General features: G+C 35.9%; 1 protein-coding gene across 1 annotated transcript; it reads right to left on the reverse strand.

The window, feature by feature from the left end:
- Nucleotides 1-4,989: 4,989 nt before the first annotated feature.
- Nucleotides 4,990-27,703, reverse strand: LOC144453437 (protein stum homolog). The gene is made up of 3 exons (XM_078144731.1): nucleotides 27,182-27,703; nucleotides 9,473-9,652; nucleotides 4,990-6,381 (listed from the first exon to the last, which is right to left on the reverse strand). The coding sequence occupies exons 1-3, from the start codon at nucleotides 27,396-27,398 to the stop codon at nucleotides 6,290-6,292; spliced, it is 489 nt and encodes a 162-aa protein (XP_078000857.1). The 5' UTR covers nucleotides 27,399-27,703; the 3' UTR covers nucleotides 4,990-6,289.

Consider the following 27,703-nt stretch of genomic DNA (forward strand, 5'->3'; position numbering starts at 1 on the left):
GTGAATGGTTTAGAAAACTGTGAGTAATACTCATCTGATCACTGTACAGTGTATTGAATACAATTCTGAATTTGCTGTCCCCATCATGAAGTCACAAATGCCTGACACTATAGGTTTAAATATGTATGGTTTTGGAACTGAAAGCATATTGATTACATCTAAGTATTCCACAACATTCTGAATTTCTTTGCACTTTCATGAAGTCACAAATGTCTTACATTTACATGTGTATTGGTAATGCATTTGGTGTAGGAAAGTGAAAGCTATATTTGTCAGACCTCAGTGTGCATAAAATCCTTAGTTTGCTAGCACTTCATGACATCACAAATGTCTGACATTAGATAGTTATTGTGTTATGAGTATAAATAGATATTTGAATACACTATGTAGGTGATGTGATGTCCTTAGATACTCCCCACAAATGTCCCCACTACAGTTTTTCACAAATCACGCATGTGAATGTGTGTTTACTCTGTGTCTGTGTTTCTGTGTATGTATCAGTGAATGACAGTTAAAACCACCACATCAAATGCCTTGGTATTAAGTGATGACTACTTATGGTGTCTAGTTGGGAAATAAACAAGATTATACCACATGTGTATGATTACATGTATGGTCAAAATGTTTTATTTTGTTTTGTTTTCAAAAAAACTTCCTCTACAAGTTGTTTGGGCTGAAATAGTAACATAATAGTAGTACCAAAAGAAATATTACAGTTGTGCTACAGTAACAAAAAAAATGTACTCTTTTTAGTTATTGTAGGGGGCAGGATATTGTGCACTTTTTTCTTCTTTTTTTTTGGGGGGGGGGCCATGAAATTTTTATACTTTTGAAAGGGGGGGCTGTGAAATTTTGGTCACAGTGGATGGGGGGGGCCAGGAAAAAAACCAAGTCAGAGATAATTTCTCCCCCCCCCCTGCCGTAAATTCTGTCCGGTCCCTAAACTCGTAACGGTCGAAGGTTGCGAGCGGATGTGACTGATGTGATGAACGGGGTCAGGTGCATGGCTGAATTGAGATCGAATGAAAAGAACTTTAGTTTTGTTATACAGCATATTGTGTGTCATCCAATCGGATATAACTCTCAATGGAACACAAAACCCGAGGGGAATAATCGCGATGAGAAAAAGCTAATTATATCCGGTAAATCACCAACCATCGAAACTGCAGGTTGTGTTAAAGGTAGTAGATGTGTGTGTGTGTGTGTGTGTGTGTATGTATGTATGTATGTATGTATGTATGTATGTATGTATGTATGTATGTATGTATGTATGTATGTATGACATGTATGTATGCATGCATGTGTGTATGTATGTATGTATGCATGTATGTATGTATGTATGTATGTATGTATGTATGTATGTATGTATGTATGTATGTATGTATGTATGAGTGTATGTACGTACGTACGTACAACTACAATTCTAAATTACAATGCATATAACAACGATATACAAAGGGAAAACTACTATTGCAACTGTAACCTAGTACTGTAATCCCATGACATATAACCATGACGTACACAGCATACGATTACTTCACGTAAATTCAAACTTAAGACTTTCGCCCGCAGCAAAAAATCGTATGTCGTCTGATATTATTACAACTACAAAGCTCTACCTGTAGTTTATATATTGCTATATTTTCAATTAAAGGATATGGATTCTGAACTGCACCGGAGGCTGTACACATGAAAGTGTAAACATGGATGTATAGGTGAAACTCTATGTATAGAATCCATCGCTTTTTTTTTAATCAGAGATTCCGTTCTCAGAGTGGGTGTGCTGCGACTAAATCGTGGGCTTCAAACACCGTTTTACGTTTTAATAGCAGCGACATTAGACCCTTTTCACCAGCCTGTACATCCGACTATTGGAGACACCCTGTTCTTTAGCTACATGGGATTACATCAAGATTTTACAGGTCGTGCACAAGATTGAAATGCAACGAATTGTCATTAAAGTAGAATTGATGATAATATTTAACAGATGGTGCTGTTATCAAACTGACGCTAACTGCATTCTAAACTTTGCATACTGGTTGATAACATGTTGGCTGGACACAGAGTACTAAGTATTCATGGCAAACTCATCATAGTTCATCCCACATTCTATTTTGGTTCAGCTTCATGCCATCATTTCTCTTACTCCCGTTCCAGTTAACTGAATCACAGGAGTGTAATGTAATCAATCAGGCCTATATGTCTGGTAAACATTCACTACAGTTTTGCTCTGTGTTCTATTTCTAGTAGTGTACCAGCAGTAATAATCACATCCGCGCTCTTCTAAACATCTGTGAAAAGTCACAGACTCGGTATTATACATACATACATACATACATACATACATACATACATACATACATACATACATACATACATACATACATACATACATACATACATACATACATACATACATACATACATACATACATACAGACAGACAGACAGACAGACAGACAGACAGACAGACAGACAGACAGACAGACAGACAGACAGACAGACAGACAGACATACATACATACATACATACATACATACATACATACATACATACATACATACATACATACATACATACATACATACATACATACATACGTACATACATACATATATGTAATGATGTTCACTCTGCAAATGGTGTTGTAGAGTAATGTCTCGAAAGATTCTATAGTTACAAATACAAAGGTAATGATCATGATCACCACCACCACCACCACCACCACCACCACCACCACCACCACCACCACCACTGCCACCCCATCTAAAACAACTACATCAACAAATAACACACACATCATAAACACAAACCTAGGGAGTATCATTGCGAGCAGATACACTAAAGGTACCATAAATGTCTCTGTGTACGAAATATCAAATTTCTAGTCTTTGTAGGGCCTTAGCCCGTCTTATCATGCATATAGTGTCCGTAATTATACAAGACTCTGGAATATAGTTGTCCACAAATGCTATTTTGTACTTCGGTTGGCTTGAAGACTCAAACTTACTGAAACAAAATACAGATTCAATTCTGTGTTACTTTTGAGATCTTTTGGTATAAATTGGCGGTATGTGGCGATTTGTAGTGCAATGGGAGAAAGTTTAATTACAAGATATCTCGTGTACACACAATGTCCTCATAACCTTAAATAATCAAACTTTCTGCAAAAGTATTTTTTTTAGTACAACAACGTGCTTTATTCAATTATATTAGAATGAGAGATGGTAAATCAAGAAACGCAACTCGTTATGTCGGATCATAGGGACGCGTAGTACTGCTTAGATAGTTGTTTGTCGTGTCTACTTAGAGTATCATTGATACGTTTTCACTTGAATATATTTCCCCTACCTTTGTGGAAAGAACACTTGTATAGAGCGTCGTATTGATACATTTGTAGTAGTAGGATTCGTGTGATATTTTCCTTAGGGAAACAACAACAATGTAAGTAATAATACGTGTCCCTGTGTTGGATACCCTTTACTGAACATAATATCACACATACATACTTAGAGTACTTTTTACGACTAATACATTATCAAAAACCTATAGCTATTCATTACCAGGAGGGATGAAACTTCGGACGAAATGTGCTGTTGTTTTTAATTGGCACAGATAGCAATAATTGAAAATATCAGTTTTACATTCAAAAGAATCTAACACGGAAAGTCACAGAATTGTGAATCCTCGGTTAAGGCTGGAGTCAAAATTTACGGCGGGGGGGAGAAATTATTTTGGTGAACATTTTTATCGCACCCCCCCCCCCCCGCGCTCTAAAAAGAATTTCATGGCCCTCCGAAATGAGCCAAGAACTTTCGTAGCCCCCCCCCCCCCCAGTGGAAATCAACTTCAGCGTCCATACATAACATCATACATGCGGAGAGATTTCTTTATAAATAGATGTGGGCTTTGTGAAAAAGGTCTCTCATTGGGCTGTGACCTGTACTTGACAAAACTTAGCCAGCAGAGTTTTCTTTTTGAGTCTTAACGTCATAACGACATTCACAATATGAAACTATGCAGACAACCGGCAAAAGAAACAACGCACAGCGCAGGCCCAGTACATTAGTAGGCCCAACGTTCGAAGCGAAAACACCGCCTTATTTAAATGTTCGAGAAAATCAGAAACAACAGTTTCGTTCTGAAAGTCACAAGTTGTGTAACTGGCACTTTTTTGGTTGTGTAGTTGCACAGAATGAGTGCATATAAGCTAAGACTAATATATACACGTAAATACGTGACGTAAATGAGAGTCTGTCTAGATTAGTAAAATGGTGTAGATATGTGTCTGTGTACAAGTGTCTTACTTGTCTGGGTTCTGAAATGGAATTGTAATTTTGCATGTAGCAAGACCTCGGACTGCGCTTCGGAAGGTTGCCGAACAATGAGGAAGGCTGATAGTAGCTAGGCTGTCCGGGCTAGTGAGACTTCAGAAAAGTTGCTAGATATGTTTGAATATATGTTACATTAAGTCGACAAAATATAACAGTTTATAATGTAAAACAAAAATATAACGGCAAAATCACCCAGTTATAGTGTGTGCCTCTTTTCAAAACCTGGCCCTGTCATTCAACATTCCAAGTATACTGTCACGGTCATTTGCTTGAGTTTGAGTGGGATGGTATGAGTCAAACGTTATTCTGTCTTGCCAAAGAAATGCCAAGTACGTTGTTGAAATATCCACGATAATTCAATTCCATTCCCTGCAAACTTTGAATAGCAAAATGGTCTTTCAAGACGCTTGTGTCTAACTGTGTACATGTGTATTTAGATGTTGGCGAGTACTTCTCGAACTCTAAACGTGATAAAGTTCATTTCCGTTGATAAGACAAAGCAAAATCCAGGGGTGATACGTAACCACTCAGACTATTACATGTGTGTATATATATATATATATATATATATATATATATATATATATATATATATATATATATATATATATATATATATATATATATATATATATATATATATATATATCTGAGGTAACACAGCAAGCTATTCTCCGTGTATGGCAAATGTTAATGCAGTAAAGATTGTGTCCAATCGAAATCTGTGATCATCTCTGAGATAAAGCTAGGCAACAAACCGTTGCGTCTATTGAATGCAGACACATAGAGTTATCTCGAACGAAAAAAACAACAGAGCACAAATGCTAGATGCAGATAGGAATATTGTATATTTCATCAGCAGTCCGCTGTACATTCTCTTCAACTTAAAAATCCTTTTTTTTTCAATATTGACAATTTTTTTTTACATCTATTAGGTTGTCCAGGTGATGAATTCATGCCGATGTAGGAAGTATCCTCCAATATTCTGGATATCTTCAACTTCATTTCGGTCACACACAATGTTTCCATACGTTATCATGCGTAAGATATTTGCGAAATACAACCGAGACACATCACATTAATATATTTTATGTTTGAACTTCTAGTAACAAAACTTAGCATTAAGACACTAGTATGTGTTCTCACAGTACCGTTACAAAAACTATCATCAACCATAAAGTGATTAGAAATACAAAAGGTGAAATACTTTCACGATAATACTCCAGTAGCGTGGTATATACGTTCAGTCTCAGTCAATGTCCACCGTATACCATAACTACATGTAGCTAGTTCAGGTGTGATTCTCGGCGACCGTCATCGTTATGCAAATGAGATCGGGCCCTTTGTCCTTGTGAAATGGAAAGGCAAAGCCGTACGTACGTAGGTCTAGCCGAAGACTTCGAAAAATCAAATCGTAATAAAATCACATGGCGGTCAAATAACGATTCATTGTGTCCTGCGAAACGTATTCGCCTGAAGAAATGACTTGGAAAGTATCGTCGTCGTAAAAAAAAATACATGCCCCTTTGCGGCATCGGTAAAACACACATCGTCGTAAAAAGTTACCAGGCCTCTTTGTGGCACAGTCAGGATTTGTTTTATTGCCCAAGCAAAAAAAAACCCACAAACGTTCTGGCTTGAGAGAATGGGAAAGTATTTGGTGTTGATATGAACAACTCTACTACGACTGGCAGTGTTGATATGATGGCATGTGGTTAATGAAATAAGGACCGTCCCGATGATACATCCTGGGAAGAAAATGTCTCATCGTCCTTCAAAAATTGCGATTTTTTGTCTATTCCCTTTGACATTGTGATAGACATCTGACGACGACGATACGGATGAAAATTGAAATGCCCTGTCATCATCGTCTTTGAACTCATCCGAGCGTAAAATTAACTTCTTATGGACAGCGTGATGACATTGTTTCCAAGTCAAATGAAGATCGTGTTCTTCATTCGGAAGATTGACCTCCTGCGCCACTCACTCTCGAATCAGCTCGAAGACGCCGCTTTTTCTGCAATTTGCGGGCCCTTTTGTATTCAGCTGCAATAGAAATGAGATCGCAAATTAGAAGTTAGGCAGTAAATCTCAATTATCACGGTACATTATATCGGCTTTCGATGTAATATCCATTCATTCATAACCATTGCTATAATTTTCACAGTTATTAAATCTTAGACAGTTATTAATTCATAGACCGTAACTATCATTACAATCGTCGAATCGAGCTGTAGTATGTGTATACGCATGATATGTTATGACGCATCTTTCTGCAAGGTTTTTGACTGAAAATAAAAGTGAAAGTTAGAAATATAGATGTGCATGAGGGACGCGAGCTTCACGCACCATGGGGGGGGGGGGGGGGTTCTCGCAGTGTTCACTGAGTAAACGTTTACCCAGGGATTAACTTCAAGGACAAAAAGTGAAAACCAGTCTTATTTTCATCAGAACATTTGTCCAAAGCAAAACACATATTTGGAGGACAAATATAAGGTCCATTTGTGGAAGTCTTGAAGCAAATCCGTTAAGTAAACAAATATAAATCAAGGGATTTCTGGTTCATTACGCATCTCCCTCTACCTTAAGCATTCAGAACTATGTATATAAGTATGTTAGCACGCCCCCAAAGTCGTCAATGGCAGCCAATCAGGTTTGTCGTTTTGGGAGCGCGCTAACTACACAGCTTTTATTGAATGTGTCGACTTCACGGGGAAAGATGAATAATAATGAAACCGAAAATCTTTTATTATTCAAAATAGTCAAATAAAAGTAAAGATTTGAAGTATTGTCCCCATATCTCCTATTGTACACGTTTTATCTCAATTACAGAATGTCTGTAATTACATCAAGACACGTATCGTACGCACCTTGTTCCCAGAGGATATCATAATTGCAAAGTAGCTTTACCACTGATGAATTGACAAACGACATTCTTAAACACAACAACATATGGATGAGACAGATATCGTAGTGGTTAATTCAGAGGGGGGGGGGCAGGGTGGAGATAATCGCAAACTAGTCTCCATATACTACTATTGGCTTTGTTTGTTTGTTTGTTTGTTTGTTTGTTTGTTTCTTTTTGTTGACAATTCCCATGTGACCATATCAACAAATAGCCACGTCCAACCTTATAAACTTACAATATACCGAACATACAAATTAGATAGTTAAAATTCATAAATGTAGCATGTCTTATTTGTACATTGGTGTTTTTTTCGACGAATAAATTGCCTCGCATATAAAAATGGCAGTATACTGGGGATACTGTGTCATGCTATTGGTCATACTATAGTTATACTGTATGTACGTAGTGATTCATTGTGTAGTGGAACCTGATACAGAACTCTATTCTCGAATAATTCATTTCTTGTATCAGCTAGGAATTACTATGGAGAAAACAAACCGTGGATGAAATATTTGGCCACCAAAGCAATACTTCCGACCCGACTGTCTGTCAAACTGGGCTTCATGTTATATCATACGTATATATTCCACGTGTTTACGTTATCAATTTATAATTAATTCGTAGTCTCTCTTTGTTTTTACGCCAATTCATTATTAATTCGTAATCGTTCTGTTTACGTCATCAATTCGTCATTAATTCGTAATCGTTCTGTTTACGTCATCAATTCGTCATTAATTCGTAATCGTTCTGTTTACGTCATGAATTCGTCATGAATTCGTAATCTGTGTTTACGTACGTCATCAATTCTTCATTAATTCGTAGTCTCTCTCTGTGTTTACGTCATCAATTCATAATTAATTCGTTATCTTTCTGTTTACGTCATCAATTTATCATTAATTCGTAATCGTTCTGTTTACGTCATCAATTCATCATTAATTCGTAATCTGTGTTTACGTACGTCATCAATTCTTCATTAATTCGTAATCTTTCTGTTTACGTCATCAATTTATCATTAATTCGTAATCTTTCTGTTTACGTCATCAATTTATCATTAATTCGTAATCTTTCTGTGTGTTTACGTCAACAATTCCTCATTAATTCGTAACCTCGCTGTGTTTACGTCATCAATTCGTCATTAATTCGTAACCTCGCTGTGTTTACGTCATCAATTCGTCATTAATTCATAAATTTTCTGTGTTTACGTCACCTACTCATCATTTCTTCATAACATTTCTATATGTTGATGGCCTCATCAATTCTTCATTAATTCGTAATCTTTTCTATGTTTTTATGTCATCAATTCTTCATTAATTCGTATTCGTTCTGTGTTTGCGTCATAAATTCATCATTATTTCGTAATCTCGCTGTGTTTACGTCATCAGTTCATCATTAATTGGTAATCTGTCTGTGCTTACGTCATCAATTCATCACTAATTCGTAATCTGTCTGTGCTTACGTCATCAATTCATCATTAATTCGTAATCTGTCTGTGCCACGTCATCAATTCATCATTAATTCGTAATCTGTCTGTGCTTACGTCATCAATTCATCATTAATTCGTACTCTGTCTGTGCTTACGTCATCAATTCATCATTAATTCGTAATCTGTCTGTGCTTACGTCATCAATTCATCATTAATTCGTAATCTGTCTGTGCTTACGTCATCAATTCATCATTAATTCGTAATCTGTCTGTGCTTACGTCATCAATTCATCATTAATTCGTAATCTGTCTGTGCTTACGTCATCAATTCATCATTAATTCGTAATCTGTCTGCCGTTCCATATTCAGAAAACAACATTTCATATTTGGTGCACGTGTCGCTTCAGCAATTTGCATGTTGCCCTTCTGTCTACAATTTGTACTAGTGTGTTCACACTGAAGCTCATGGCCACTGCTGCGCAGCTGCAACACCTTATTCAGCATTATGGTCTCGTTTTCCCAGACTCTCGTCTGGGTGGTCTCGTAGAAGAGCCCCCAGTGGCGAGAGGCTGGGTAACCGAGACTAGCATTACAGTAGATAGCTCGCGGAACTGCAAAACCAGGTTCAAGTTCAGTTTATAATAGGTGTCCAGTGTGAACACTACTTGTGAAGCAATGGAGCTGGCATTCGACGGTCAAGTTCGAATATTTATAGATCTTCGTATTTGAAATAATACTGATATCCAGGTGATTTAAGTAATCAGGTGTGTGATGAAATCACCAACGTAGAAATGATGTTGAACTTACCGGACAATGTTACAAAGGTCATGCCCCAGAAAATACTCCAAATCCAGCCAACGATGAGAGGGAAGGTGACAATTTGTAGAAAAGCCGAAAAGATATTCAACCAAAAATCCACACATGGAGCTCGATCTGGATTACCCGTCTTACCACAACAAAATACCGTGAAGGCTGATATCAGAGTGCCTACAAAGAAAACAAATAAAGTAGACTCATTAGTCATATACAACATGATCTACAGTGTATCTGTATGGTTTATATATTAGATCATAATATAGGAACCATATAGATTCCATTGATTCACTTTATGTGGCTCTCTCTTTGCTTTACATGTAACAGTAATCACGTTAGAATTCATTGATTCACTTTATCTGGATCTATGTAACAGTGATAGAATACGTTAGAATTCATTGATTCACTTTATCTGGATCTATGTAACAGTGACAGAATATGTTAGAATTCATTGATTCACTTTATCTGGATCTATGTAACGGTGATAGAATACGTTAGAATTCATCGATTCACTTTATCTGGGTCTATGTAATAGTGACAGAATACGTTAGAATTCATTGATTCACTTTATCTGGATCTATGTAACGGTGATAGAATACGTTAGAATTCATCGATTCACTTTATCTGGGTCTATGTAATAGTGACAGAATATGTTAGAATTCATTGATTCATTTTATCTGGATCTATGTAACAGTGATAGAATACGTTAGAATTCATTGATTCACTTTATCTGGATCTATGTAACAGTGACAGAATACGTTAGAATTCATTGATTCACTTTATCTGGGTCTATGTAACGGTGATAGAATACGTTAGAATTCATTGTTTCACTTTATCTGGATCTATGTAACAGTGATAGAATACGTTAGAATTCATTGATTCACTTTATCTGGGTCTATGTAACGGTGATAGAATACGTTAGAATTCATTGATTCACTTTATCTGGATCTATGTAACAGTGATATAATACGTTAGAATTCATTGATTCACTTTATCTGGGTCTATGTAATAGTGACAGAATATGTTAGAATTCATTGATTCATTTTATCTGGATCTATGTAACAGTGATAGAATACGTTAGAATTCATTGATTCACTTGATCTGGATCTATGTAACAGTGACAGAATACGTTAGAATTCATTGATTCACTTTATCTGGGTCTATGTAACGGTGACAGAATACGTCAGAATTCATTGTTTCACTTTATCTGGATCTATGTAACAGTGATAGAATACGTTAGAATTCATTGATTCACTTTATCTGGATCTATGTAACGATGATAGAATACGTTAGAATTCATTGATTCACTTTATCTGGATCTATGTAACAGTGATAGAATACGTTAGAATTCATTGATTCACTTTATCTGGGTCTATGTAATAGTGACAGAATATGTTAGAATTCATTGATTCACTTTATCTGGGTCTATGTAATAGTGACAGAATATGTTAGAATTCATTGATTCATTTTATCTGGATCTATGTAACAGTGATAGAATACGTTAGAATTCATTGATTCACTTTATCTGGGTCTATGTAATAGTGACAGAATATGTTAGAATTCATTGATTCATTTTATCTGGATCTATGTAACAGTGATAGAATACGTTAGAATTCATTGATTCACTTTATCTGGAGCTATGTAACAGTGACAGAATACGTTAGAATTCATTGATTCACTTTATCTGGGTCTATGTAACGGTGATAGAATGCGTTAGAATTCATTGTTTCACTTTATCTGGATCTATGTAACAGTGATAGAATACGTTAGAATTCATTGATTCACTTTATCTGGGTCTATGTAACGGTGATAGAATACGTTAGAATTCATTGATTCACTTTATCTGGATCTATGTAACAGTGATATAATACGTTAGAATTCATTGATTCACTTTATCTGGGTCTATGTAATAGTGACAGAATATGTTAGAATTCATTGATTCATTTTATCTGGATCTATGTAACAGTGATAGAATACGTTAGAATTCATTGATTCACTTTATCTGGATCTATGTAACAGTGACAGAATACGTTAGAATTCATTGATTCACTTTATCTGGGTCTATGTAACGGTGATAGAATACGTCAGAATTCATTGTTTCACTTTATCTGGATCTATGTAACGATGATAGAATACGTTAGAATTCATTGATTGATTCACTTTATCTGGATCTATGTAACGATGATAGAATACGTTAGAATTCATTGATTCACTTTATCTGGATCTATGTAACGATGATAGAATACGTTAGAATTCATTGATTCACTTTATCTGGATCTATGTAACAGTGATAGAATACGTTAGAATTCATTGATTCACTTTATCTGGATCTATGTAACAGTGATAGAATACGTTAGAATTCATTGATTCACTTTATCTGGGTCTATGTAATAGTGACAGAATATGTTAGAATTCATTGATTCATTTTATCTGGATATATGTAACAGTGATAGAATACGTTAGAATTCATTGATTCACTTTATCTGGGTCTATGTAACAGTGATAGAATACGTTAGAATTCATTGCTTCACTTTATCTGGATCTATGTAATAGTGACAGAATATGTTAGAATTCATTGATTCACTTTATCTTGATCTATGTAATAGTGACAGAATATGTTAGAATTCATTGATTCATTTTGTCTGGATCTATGTAATAGTGACAGAATATGTTAGAATTCATTGATTCACTTTATCTGGGTCTATGTAATAGTGACAGAATATGTTAGAATTCGTTGATTCATTTCATCTGGGTCTATGTAATAGTGACAGAATATGTTAGAATTCATTGATTCATTTCATCTGGGTCTATATAATAGTGACAGAATATGTTAGAATTCATTGATTCATTTTATCTGGGTCTATGTAATAGTGACAGAATATGTTAGAATTCATTGATTCATTTCATCTGGGTCCATGTAACAGTGACAGAATATGTTATGATTCATTGCATCTGGATCTATGTAATAGTGACAGAATATGTTAGAATTCATTGATTCATTTCATCTGGGTCTATATAATAGTGACAGAATACGTTATAATTCATTGATTCACTTTATCTGGGTCTATGTAATAGTGACAGAATATGTTAGAATTCATTGATTAATTTTATCTGGATCTATGTAACAGTGACAGAATACGTTAGAATTCATTGATTCACTTTGGATGTCTCCGTACTTTACTTGGAAAGTAATAGAACCCGTAATACGTAGCATTCATTGATTCACTTTATCTGGAACGCCGTGCTCGAGCTCTACATGGAACACCTCAGCGTTGTTAATATATAAACAACTGTCACGGTGTATACGATGTTTTAGCGTATACATCAGTAGGTCTTGTATATACTTGTATAACGTGTGCAATAATTATATATCATCTCAGTTTATTTCCAATAATTATAATTATTCTTGTTATTATCAATCTGTATTTGGTTATATCAAACTTTCACTGTTCTTGTTAATATAAACACAACAGGAAAATCGAACGCCTTGCTCTTTTTCCTTGGGGTATCGTTTTATCGAATTGATTGTATCATGTCCGTTTCATTAGCCATTACACCCTGCTGATGTATTATTCAGGTACTATATCGCTGTCATTCCCTCGTAAAGATGTAAAGCTGTTGTATCGATTTCAAATGAGACACAGTGCATAATTTATCTCTATCTTCAGAAACGACATTGTCTGTACCCTTTACCCTATGGGAACACTAGAAACAACCACCACTATAAGCACTGCCAACTTAACCCCCGTTGCCATACCACCACCATCACCACCATCACCACCACCACCACCACCACCGTCATCGTCGTCGTCGTCGTCGTCGTCATCATCAACAACAACAACAACAACCACGTTGCCGCCACCACCATCATACCACCACCACCACCACCACCACCACCATCATCATCATCATCATCATCATCATCATCATCACTATTCACTACTATCACCATCTTTGTTAATCGTGGTCGTTTTTGTTCTACTTCTTCCTCTCCTCGTAATTTATCATTGTGAACTCTTCCCTAATCCTATTTATCTTCATGTTTTATACATTCTAGTAGCCTAATGCTTGATTTAAGACGGGTGGAGTCAGTGTAGTGTCACACCAATCGTCATTAAATGGGGGAAGCGTTATTGATGTATTTATTCACCGTACGCCTACAAATAGTGCCGCTACAAATGATAACATGTCATTTACTATTTCTAAAGTAATAGTTATCCTGTAGAACTAACCCTATATTGGTACAATGTAATGAGAACGTTCGTCAGATTGCTGGCTTCAAGCTGGGCGATTCAACTGACAAAATAGCGCTGAAGTGAATCTGTCATGTATTGGGTATTATGGCAAGGTACTTCAAAATCTCGTTTTCATTTCATTCACACAGATAGACAGGTATGCTTGGAAAACAACATCCACGGAATTTGTGACAGGCAGTCATCTTTGAAACCCTACGACGCAGATCTACTGAGGTAGTCAATCGTTATCGGGCTTCCAGATCTGTCTTGTGCTTTTTCAAAATGTGTGTTAAAAAAAAGAAAAAAAAGAAAAAAAAAGAAGCTTTCTGTGTATGTACATTCCCAAATAGCTCGACATGTAAGTTGTCGACTCATTGTGCAATTTGGGTCAAAGGGCATATATATCCTGGAGATAATGATGTTGTTGTCAAGGTAACATCGTAGACTGAAAACTATAGACATCAATAATGTAAGGGTGCTGTAATTACAAATACAGTGACAGGTAGAATATTAATATCAATCAACTTAGGTGGGCAATACGTGTTTCGAAAAATAATGTTCAATACAAGTTATCTTTTAAAAAATAGAATTGCGAGATCAAAAACTTGATTGGCATGGAAATATCCCCAGACAATTCCTTAAAATTCATCTCAGCAAACAAAAAGGAATGCCAAAGCTTCACGAAATGCAAATGGCGGAAACAGCGAGAGAATTTAACGACTAAAGATCTGGAAGGCAACAACATCAACACCATCATTATCAGGCCAAGAACGCGTGACACTCTGACTTCATAATCAATAAATTAAAGAGCATTGTCACCGCCTATCAGTCAAAATTGAATAAATAGTCAGACTAAAGATAGCAAATTGATGTTATTATTATTATTATCAAAATTATTATTATCATATAACATTTATTTAATTATTATTATTATATGGTAATGATACAGTCCGGTTTAATTCATGATTTCACAGACAAGCAATTGAGACGATTGGATAGGGTTAGACATATTATTTTTAATCCCTCACTTACTGTTTGCCTACCAATATCCTGTTGTGATCCAAATTGCTTTCAGTGACTGCCTTTTCTCTGACTTGTTTATGCACACAAAACCCCTAACATCACAGTGAAAAGGTCGATGTTTTCAATTTAACATTACCGCTTTTTCATTCACCTGTAACATGTTAATAAATCACATTAATCCAAATGTAATTAGATAACGAGTTTAAAAGCGACGCAAGTCTTGGAGAATTTGTACAGGATGTCGGTGAGCAGACGGACCTGCGTAGTTTTACATTAACGTTGCCTACGTAACCACTTCTACTACCTTTAGGAATGTTATTTCATGAAAACAGAAAGTGCCGACATGCTCTCCAATGTAACAAGGTAGCATTAAAAAATACAAGGCAATTAAATATCACCATGCCCAGAGGTTTACAGCATACTTTCTGATTAGTTTTCCCCAGATGATATATTGAATATGGTTAACGTAAACAATATGTATGTATGTATGTATGTATGTATGTATGTATGTATGTATGTATGTATGTATGTATGTATGTATGTATGTATGTATGTATGTCATGTATGTATGTATGTATGTATGTATGTATGTATGTATGTATGTATGTATGTATGTATGTATGTATGTATGTATGTATGTATGTATGCATGCATGCATCTATCTATCTATCTATCTATCTATCTATCTATCTATCTATCTATCTATCTATCTATCTATCTATCTATCTATCTATCTATCTATCTATCTATCTATCAATCAATCAATCAATCTATCTATCTATCTATCTATCTATCTATCTACATACACACTTGCGAACGCACACAAATAAGTAAACAAATATGTTATATATACATGTTTACATACATACATACATACATACATACATACATACATACATACATACATACATACATACATACATACATTCATACATACATACATACATACATACATACGTACATACATACATACATACATACATACATACATACATACATACATACATACAAGTGTGTCACTGGAGAGAACAGTGCAATATATTAGTAGCAGAGCATTATATACTTAATTCAAAAGACTAAGGATATTGTAGGTCGTTACTCGGAGTTTCACGCTTCCTCAGCGATCACCAGGCGACTGATAATCACTAAGGAAGCGTGAAACTCCGAGTAACGACTTATATAACATCCTTAATCTTTTGAATTAAGGATACATACATATATATAATATATCTGTGTGTGTGTGTGTCTGTGTCTGTCTGTGTGTGTATGTGTGTGTGTCTGTCTGTCTGCCTCTGTGTGTGTGTGTGTGTGTGTGTGTGTGTGTGTGTGTGTGCGTGCGCGCGCGCGTGCGTGTGTGTGATCCCATCACAACATAAATCAAACATACAAAGGTCACATCGAGAATCATAATTAAGGCCGGGAAACAATTAATATTCGAGAACCATAATATTGCATCATATATAATGTAATATTAGCAGTATGGGGGTTAGTGTCAATCATGATTTAACATATGTAGTAGGTCGTTTGCCATTGTTGATTTCATGTTCTATTTCATTGTACTATTTCCCAAATTCTATGACAGTTAATCAAATGTAACGCAATATATAGTATGTTGTATTTTCTACTTTATTCGCCCCTGTCATCGTGTATCACTTAGTATCTAATCACCTCTTAAATACGGCGGCCCACAGGTGACAGACGAAAACTAAATTTGTGCTATAAATAATTGATTTTTGAGGGCAAAATATTTAATAAAAGGATAACACTTTTATTTCATACGACAAAACATTAATTTCTTGGGTCAATTTAGAAATATCAAAGCAAAAAACTACAATTTCTGTGACAAATAAATTCTTTTTACGGAGCAGAAAATTAATTGCGAAACGAAAACTTTTATTCGTGTGGCCCAACCTTTATTTTCGAGTGATAAAATGTAAATGTCAAGCCGGAATATGAATTTAAGTCCCTTACAATCTTATACTCTGACTGCAGAAACAACATTTGTCACCATACAACCTCCTTTTCTAATCGACGAGATTTACTTAACACAGGATGCAACATTAATGTTTGGGGACGAAACATTAATACGCGAGGACAAAACTTTCTTTTTGCTTGACGGAAGTTGGACTGCATGACGGAAATTGATTATATATCCCACAATCCTCGGCACACTCTTGGCGGCTATTTCAACTTCGCGACCAGCACTATATCTGATCATGTCAAGTGGTAAACACATCAATTGTTTCCAGTGTATAATTTTTTTTCTCTGCCTGCCTGTCTGTCTGTCTGTCTGTCTGTCTGTCTGTCTGTCTGTCTGTCTGTCTGTCTGTCTGTCTGTCTGTCTGTCTGTCTGTCTGTTCAATTCAATTCAATTCAATTCAATTCAATTCAATAAATTTATTATCCGGAAATTTGTCTTTAGGCTCAAAACACAATTTACAAACAATTTACACAAGTACAATATATACATATACATATACATATACATATACATACAGTGAGTTTAAAAGGACTTTACAGTGAGTTTAAAATAGACACAGCTGTTGGAACGAACGATTTTTTAAAAAGGTTTTTCCTTGCAAGAGGCATTCTGTGACGGTGACCAGATGGGAGCTTTAATAGTGAAAGAATTATGCAAGGGGTGCATATAATCGTTGACTACTTTCTGGGCTTTCCTGTTAACTGCCGTATGATAATGACATGCCAGTGTTGTTTGACGACAGCCAATGATCTTCTCTGCTGTATTTACAATACGACAAAGTTTACTCTTTTTTTTAACCGTGAGATTACCATACCAAAAGATTATATTGAAAGTCAAAACACTTTCAATAATAGACCTATATACTAATTGCAGCACGTTCTGACATCGAATGACTTTAATTTCCTAAGGAGATATAGTCTCTGTTGAGCTTTTTTCGCAATATAGTCTGTGTTTTCGGCGAAGGAGAGCTTGCCATCAAGAATTGACCCAAGGTATTTGAAACTAGTGACAACTTCAACAGAGTCTCCATTCATTGATACAGGTGTAAATTGGTCAGTTACTTTATGTGCTACAACTAATTATTTTGTTTTTGAAACATTCATTTCTAAAAAACTGTCTTTACACCAATTCTTTAAAATATTCAGCTGAAGAGCTTCATCGAGTAACAGACCAACAAGTGCCATGTCATCGGCAAATTTAAACAGACAACTTATTGCAGAATTACATCTCATGTGATCAGTATAAATTGAAAATAATGTTGGTGACAACACGCAACCTTGGGAAGCACCAGCATTCAGTACAATTTGATCTAATCACCAACTTTAATCACACGCAAAACATGTACAAATGTACTATCAAAAGGCCATGATGTATTGTGATGTATGCTCCCAATATAAGAAATTGATGTCAAAAATGAGATTTTCACTTTCCATGGGGATAATGGACTCCAACTTTTGAAAAGACAATTAATATAAGCACCAGTCCTTAAAAAGTTAAAATTGTGTTACAATACACATCAATGACGCTATTGTGTATTTTCTCAGTTTAGTCGCCTGGTGGCACTGTTCACGCTGCAAACTATAGCACCTTTTCTTGATTCTATTTATTGCTAAAATGAATACTTTGAAACCGACATTTTTCGATGTTTAGCCAAGTAAGCTTATTCTTCAATATATCATGAATTACTTCAGAGATGCCTCCTACATGCAATGAAATCAAAAGATTCCGTAAACAAAATCCCTTGGAAAAAAGGAAGTTAGTTTCATCAAGATCTATAATTGAGATTCACCCATTGTTTTTATGTATTCATATCGCGATCGTTTCTACTTTGCCCACGTTAACACACAACCAAAACTTTAAAAGGTACTTATAGGACGAAATGTCATTTACAATGTACTGATAACTGTTTTTATTTATGGACATTGAAAAAACACTTTTTAATTGCTATGGATTCACGCGGCATTTTGACTTCTAAAACAAAACGGGGGTGATTATTATGTTTGCGCGATTGTCATGTTGCAGGAACCCGTGCCATCAGATTTATTATACCCACATGCATGTCCCTCATCTCAAATGCCAAATGTTTACAAGATCTTTGTGGAACTTTAAAGCGTCCTCTTAATCATTGGGTTGGGTAATGTCACGGCTATTCATCACATAAGGCTACGGTTAGAATGTACGGCAGGGAGGAGGGGGGGGGGGAAAGAAACTATTTTGGTCAAAAGAATTTCGTAGGCCCCCCCCCCATAATTTTCATAACCCGCGACACATTTTAATATGTGTAATTATAACCCACCCCCACTTCCGTACAACTATATGGTACACTGCATTATAATAAAAGTGACAATCGACTTCAGCGTCCATACATTACAATATAAGATTTAAACTTTCATTACCCAAATAGATGCAACAAAATGTCTTACATAGGGCTGTAACCTACACTTTGAAATACTTGGCCAGCAGGGTTTTTTCTTTCAATTTTGATTTGGGTAGAAACAGCATACAGCCAGTCAGAAGAGACAGACAGACAGACAGACAGAGATAAAGACAGGCAGACAGACATACATACAGAGGGGGAGACATACATACATACACACACACAGCCAGACATACAGACAGAAGAGACAGACAGACATACATACATACATACAGACAGACAGACAGAGATAGAGACAGACAGACAGACAGACAGACAGACAGACAGACAGACAGACAGACAGACAGACAGACAGACAGACAGACAGACAGACAGACAGACAGACAGACAGACAGACAGACAGACATACAGAGAAAAATTATACACTGGAAACAATTGATGTGTTTACCACTTGACGTGATCAGATATAGTGCTGGTCGCGAAGTTGAAATAGCCGCCAAGAGTGTGCCGAGGATTGTGGGATATATAATCAATTTCCGTCATGCAGTCCAACTTCCGTCAAGCAAAAAGAAAGTTTTGTCCTCGCGTATTAATGTTTCGTCCCCAAACATTAATGTTGCATCCTGTGTTAAGTAAATCTCGTCGATTAGAAAAGGAGGTTGTATGGTGACAAATGTTGTTTCTGCAGTCAGAGTATAAGATTGTAAGGGACTTAAATTCATATTCCGGCTTGACATTTACATTTTATCACTCGAAAATAAAGGTGGGCCACACGAATAAAAGTTTTCGTTTCGCAAATTAATTTTCTGCTCCGTAAAAAGAATTTATTTGTCACAGAAATTGTAGTTTTTTGCTTTGATATTTCTAAATTGACCCAAGAAATTAATGTTTTGTCGTATGAAATAAAAGTGTTATCCTTTTATTAAATATTTTGCCCTCAAAAATCAATTATTTATAGCACAAATTTAGTTTTCGTCTGTCACCTGTGGGCCACCGTACTTAAAATACCCAGAGCCGTTTCGCTCTGAGGTTAATGATACTCACTGTTACACATTTGATATAAACAGAAATTGTACCATAATCTACATAGAATTTACATAAATTTACTTTAGAATTTACTTTAGAATTCTCGTTCTGTAGTAGTTTTTCGGATATATATATATATATATATATATATATATATATATATATATATATATATATATAACCTTAAACATTTGCTGTCACCTTGTGTAAGGAAATTCAAATCCATGTCGGATAAGATATACCTTCTAAGCTTTACCAGCCAGATTTAGTCAAGTGAACTGTTTCAGCTGCAATTTTCTATTGATTTCCATTGGTCTAACATACTATCACCTGATAATCTAGATGATGATGTTTACTGAGTAGGGATCCTTGCTAAATCCGAGCCCTAGGCCCTGCCCAGTTGCACGGAGTTTTTGTTTTGTTTGTTTGTTTGTTTGTTTGTTTGTTTGTTTGTTTGTTTGTTTGTTTGTTTTGTTTTGTTTTGTTTTGTTTTTTTTGTTTGTTTGTTTGTTTGTTTGTTTGTTTTTTGCACCAATGAAAAAAAATCAGGCGTCACTGTACACTTTTTGTAAAATAGAGAGGGTAATAAAGTTATAAACATTTTCAATCAATCAATGAAAAGAATTTGTATAGCCATAATCCAATACGACGTAATATTCTATGGCGCTGAATAGGAACAACAGCAGATCAATGTAAAAAGTAAGACTTGCAAGTTGCAAAACAGATGTGCGTCTTGATGTCCTTCTTGAATTTATCCACAGTTGACGAAGAACGAAATTCAAGCGGTATACTGTCCCACAAGACTGATACTGCTCGCGAGAACGCACACTCACCGTATGACTTTGTATTATTACAACGGGGTACATGAAGTAGACTTTTGTTATTTGAGCGAGGTGAACGAGTTGCGGGTTTACTGTTAATCAATTTAATTTTAGCTATTTTAGAATCCGATATGGCGGCAGAATACTGTGAACAACTTTAAGGGTGTCTAGAAGATTGTCGATTTAAAAAAAACAACCAAGTAGGTGAATCCCAAACTAGCTTCGTTTATTATTTCATTAAAAAAACAGGAACAAAAACGTTCATATGGCAAAGTTTTGAGAGTTTATATGAAGACTGATTTTCTGTGAAACTGATCCCCAATGTTCATGCTGACATGCATCAAAACTTAATAGACACTTTGATTGAAATATACTGTGATTGAAATATACTGTGATTGAAATATACAACGATTGAAATATACTGTGATTGAAATATACTGTGATTGAAATATACTGTGATTGAAATATACAACGATTGAAATATACTGTGATTGAAATATACTGTGTTTGAAATATACTGTGTTTGAAATATACTGTGATTGAAATATACTGTGATTGAAATATACTGTGATTGAAATATACTGTGTTTGAAATATACTGTGTTTGAAATATACTGTGTTTGAAATATACTGTGATTGAAATATACTGTGTTTGAAATATACTGTGTTTGAAATATACAAAGATTGAAATATACAACGATTGAAATATACAACGATTGAAATATACTGTGATTGAAATATACTGTGATTGAAATATACGACGATTGAAATATACTGTGATTGAAATATACTGTGTTTGAAATATACTGTGTTTGAAATATACAAAGATTGAAATATACATTATACAACGATTGAAATATACAAAGATTGAAATATACTGTGATTGAAATATACTGTGATTGAAATATACAACGATTGAAATATACAACGATTGAAATATACAACGATTGAAATATACTGTGATTGAAATATACTGTGATTGAAATATACAAAGATTGAAATATACTGTGATTGAAATATACAACGATTGAAATATACAACGATTGAAATATACAACGATTGAAATATACAACGATTGAAATATACGACGATTGAAAACTTGTAGCATAATTACTCTTTGAAAGTTCATATAGAAAAAATTAACCCAAGGGGCAAATGACTATACAACCGAGTCTATACAATGAAAGAATATGCAAAATCTCATCAATATTATGATTAAAGTTATAAAACATATGAAATCCCTCACAAACCATTAAGATAGAATATTCTATAATATGCATAGCTCTGAAGACAGTCATACCATAGTAATATTATGAACACACTACAGCCTGATGGTATATCAGCATCAAGGCAGGAAATCACAATTTCGTCCATTCCATACCGTTGAAATACAAACTTAGATCATCATCATGGCTGAATAGCTGAAATGTCTAGTCACCAAACACTTGATAAATTCAGGAAAGACAACACATGAGCATTTTAGGCGCCTCTGTTGGGTGTTGATTCAGGCAATACTTAAATGAACATCTATGGAAAAGCGTGGAAAGAGTCCTCATATACTCCGTCTTTTGATAATTTATTGACAAAGTAATTAACTGGGTTTAAAAATAATGCTATACATGATAACGCCAACAAACCGATAGGACTGAAATGTAGACACCCTTACAGTGAAATGATATCCATGGCATCTTGACACCTGTTACAGTATTTATCATTAAAGAAACTATCAATAAAACACCCTTCGCTCTCTCCCAAAATTGTTATGATTCCTTACTCTGATATCCTGTATTACAGATGAAATAGAGTCTCTGTCTGTCTGCCTACCCCCCCCCCCCCCTCTCTCTCTCTCTCTCTCTCTCTCTCTCTCTCTCTCTCTCTCTCTCTCTCTCTCTCTCTCTCTCTCTCTCTCTCTCTCTCTCTCTCTCATTTGACCCAGGAGGTCAGAAAAATCATATGAAACAAATTGCTGATTTTGCACAAAGTGTAGATTTTTACAACAAAATAGCCACCTTTGGGTCATACTTTTGACAAGATCATGAAAGAGACGAACGTTTTGCATAATCCACCATAGTATCTCATATTTTGGTCAAGTTTTGAAGGAAAAAACTCGGTTCAGAAATGCCTAAGAAATAACAACGCACAGACGGACATACGGACAGATGGAACCCATTACATGTACATGTACTATAATCCCTCCGTGTGGTGTCACCTGGAGACGAACTCTGATCGGGGTAGGTCATGATGAAATCGGTCCAAAACGATTGGTCAGTGCCAATTTTACACTACTTTAGTTATTTACTCATCCTTCTCTTTTATATGTATTCCATTCTATATCACATTTGCACCAACATTTCAACATTCTACAGTTACTGGCTATGACTGATATGTACATGTAATTCTCACTAAGTGAATTTACCTATCATTTGTGGTTATGTAGAAGAGTGCATGTCTCCATGGAATGTCAGACAGATGATCATGTGCAGCGGTATGACAGGTGGCAATGATCTAATTTATTCATTCGGGTCAGAAAATCACAGCAAAATGGGACCCAACACTAACCTAAGAAATAGTTCATGCGTCACTGCGTAATACGCTATACCTATCAAACCCGAACTGGATAAGTCAGAACTTTATTCCCAGAGGGATATGCCCAAAACTTTTCTTTCAAGTCCTCCTTTTTTCACGAGTAGGGTCACTGAAAAATAGCAGCGGACATATTATGGGATACAGCGAAATCAAGAACTACAGAGATGCCTTCGATGCCTGGAATTCTGATAGCGAATCCCCACAATAGAAATGCCTATCCTGAAGATTGTAAAAGTCGTCGGGATATCGTTTGTTTATCGTCTGTTGCGATAACGGGGTATAACACATCTTGTTCATACATGTATATTACTTAGTCGAGTCTTGCTTTGGTTTGATTCCTTTTCATCATTCCATCTGACCCCCCCCCCCCCTGGCTGTTTATGGACTAGGGTGAAAATGTGATAGTGATAGACATCATACAAATAGATCTTAACATTGACGGTGCTCCATATAAGAATATTGATGGATCGTTTTCTGAGTCAGAATGCTGGTAATGTGGCATGTATCTCCGGGGGTGTTGGTCATATAATAGTTTAATGAATAGGCTTCGTATTGGGACTATCTCAAACTCACTTATTAAAATACAGCACTGGGTAGTTCATGAAGTCTTCGACGTTTTTCAAACAGCAAGGGACCAACGGCTGATGATCATGTCACTATCCTTGAATATGAAATAGTGTGTGTTTACCCAAGCGAAATCTCTAAAGTAGGTTTACGTGACGTATGTTAACTTTTGTTATCGTTACGTACACATTTTGGAAAACTACATTATAGTATGATCAATTTTTTAAATTACTTTCTTGTATCCGATCAAATTAACTGAAAGAAGTGAGACAGGAGATGAACACACTCAAATCATCATCACCAATCTCGTATACAAATCATTCTCTTTCTATGGGTTTACAGTACAAAGAATCACACTTGCTGTATTATTAGGGGCGTGTAAGACATGATGAGCAGATGATGCACACGTTTCGCGACAAACAGCTGTTTTAATACAATCAAAGTCCCCGAAGCCATGATGTGGACCCTGGTTGCGATCAAAAGGTTTCCCGGAAAATATTCTGATGTAAGATGAATATTAGAAGAGAATCCTTTGAAGGTGCTTTGTTTTGTTGCTATTAAAAGTGATTTAGTGAAGTATTCCGGAGGACTGAGAACTAATCGAGCGAGTGGGGTCATAACCACTCCTGGCAAGGAACGCGATATGGCAAGCAATTATAGAGATGGTAGACATAAGGCATTTGATAAAACATTCAATCTGAACCACATATTAGTGTTAGTTTAAAGGCAACAATCTGCTTGTATTGGGTCCCTAATGTCTTTCTTATACGCGATAGCTACTAAATCGTGGATATTAATGGCACACAGTGCTATACTGTTAGAACATTAATCTAGCTAATGACCAACGTTCTGCTGTGTGTCGATCCTGTAAACACACTTCAAGTTATCGTAAAAAAAGCAGTCTAAAAATATCCAGCCTGCCCTGACCTTGCAATGTATACTTTACGGTTTTGGCTATCCAAGGAAAATAGAGTTGAGTAAAGATTTGTAAACCAAATTATCGACAACTGGTTCAATATCCTGTAAAATAAGTCACTGATGACGTCACAGTCCGTGATAAGGTCAAAAATATATCTTAATAATGTTCAAAAGTGCATTCTAATCACATGGCGCCATCCTATCTGTCAGGTCTGTGCTCTTCAACCCTGTCACACGCATACTACTACTACTAGTAGTAAACACTAAAAACAGACTACTGCTTGTAATTCGAGTAAAATCTCATACTCTCTGCCTAAAGTGATCTGCCATAAAACTACGCCAAGCTTGTGCAAGTATGTAATTAGTAACGACGTTCAGTGATCTTTTACTCACCAGGTCATCGTATTATACCATGTTGTCTTTCTCTGATGTCCGTTTCAAAATACACCGTCACGAACACATTCAGCGAGTATAAACAAATGAATTAACGGTGTTATTCACGGATTGTTTAATTCATGTCATCGGAACTGAATTATGTCGATACACCTCATTACACGAGAATGCATCAAACACGTAACTTGTAGACTTTACTCGATTTGCGAGACTACTGCATGACACAAAGTGTACATATAAACGTAGCGTAGACTTCATAATCTCTGATTAACCACTGCACTTCTATTAACAGTAGACATTATGCATGCGATCTTGAAATCGATTACCCTAGTGCATTGAATGCCATTACCGTTTACATATGTTCCTCAAAGAAATTACAGTAAGTCAATAATGTTCATGTCGACAGAACAGTGGATTCTGAAAGTTTTCTCACCTTTCCCCGTGGATATGGATGCATGCATGCATGCATGCAAACATACATACATACATACATACATACATACATACATACATACATACATACACGCACGCACGCACGCACGCACGCACGTACATACATACATACATACATACATACATACATACATACATGCATACATGCATACATGCATACATACATACATACATACAGACAGACAGACAGACAGACAGACAGACAGACAGACACAGACATACATACATACATACATACATACATACATACCTACATACATACATACATACATACATACATACATACATACATACATACATACATACATACATACATACATACATACATACATATATGTGATGATGTTCACTCTGCAAATGAGTATTGGTGTTGTAGAGTATCAAACCCTCTTGCAATACATCATCATCATCATCATATCATCATCATCATCACCACCACCACCACCACCACCACCATCATCATCATCATCATCATCATCATCATCATCATCATCATCATCATCATCATCATCACTACTACTACTATTCACACCTTATGACTATTATTGCAATAATAAATCTACCCATTTGACCTTTCCCCCAGCGTGTGGCGCACGATTGAACATTTCAATGTAGACGTCAACTCTTTCATCTTTACCAAACCTATCTTTAAATTGCTTTGAATTGATATACAGCGGATTACTATAAAAAAAACACACACACCCAAAGGTCAAATTTATCTGAAAAAAAAGAACGCACGAGTCCGTTCATTGTAGTCGTGTGACTTGTATTTTGAAAGCCGTCTGTTTATGACAAAGAATGCGTTCACAACAAAGACTATGTATCATTTGTCCTACAAGTGACCCCAACAATATTCCAATACCAACAATACCGAGATTTGTACCGCATGGTGGTACAAACGCTAAATGAACACCGATACTATTTTACATACTACACTGACTTATTGTGTAAGTAAGGGAATGCATCGAACATGAAAAATATCCGCGACGCAATATCTAAAGTGCTTTTCCACTTCCCGAGATATCGAGGGCGAAAAAAGGCAATCTGGTAGACCTACCATAACATACGTTGATAGTCAGCCTACCATATTGTTATGCGGTACGTGGTTAATAGCCGATAGTAGCAAAAATAGAAGTTTCAGCTCCCTCGGTCCAAATAACTGGGACCTAACCTCCATGTACACGTAGGGTTCTTTAACAGCGAACATAGTGAGAACAATGTGGGTGTGACTGATACGAAAATGGGATGAGTGTATGAAAGAGCCTACAGGTGCAGTGTTCAAATTGAAAAAAAGGGAAAATATAGCAAAAAGGGGATATGTACTCACCAATTCCTGGTGTAAATATGTTCAGTAAACAGCAAACTATAGCTATTGGTAAAGGCATACAGGGTACAGCAGCTCTTAACGGGCCATGTTTTTCTTTAATGTGTATTATAGTCACAGTGGGTCTTCTGGCCATGGAGCCACCACTCACATACGCCTGTGAACTTCTCCCATTGATGGCAACTTCAATTGAGTCTTGTTTCATCGCTGGTGATGCCATGCTTCAAAGAATCTGCCAAATTTATTCCAGTAAAGCGACAGGTCCGTATAAAGCGAATATGTGTAATGTTACTTGTGTCAAAACTGTCTGGTCACTGTCTGACATCGACAGTCACAGCACAGTTGCCGAGCAGAGTGATTACCGTTGTCTTGTTCGATCGGAGACGTATCTTGATGTGTGCAGAAAGAATCAATAACAATGTATCCTTATTAAAGCATACGACGCACATCCGATAAAGGCACCATTTCAAAGTATATTGTGTGTTTTAAAAGAAGGGTTCACAAAGTAAGAATCGAGAGAATGTC

This window comes from Glandiceps talaboti, chromosome 2 (assembly GCF_964340395.1).
Source record: "Glandiceps talaboti chromosome 2, keGlaTala1.1, whole genome shotgun sequence".
Classification (NCBI taxonomy): Eukaryota; Metazoa; Hemichordata; class Enteropneusta; family Spengelidae; genus Glandiceps; species Glandiceps talaboti.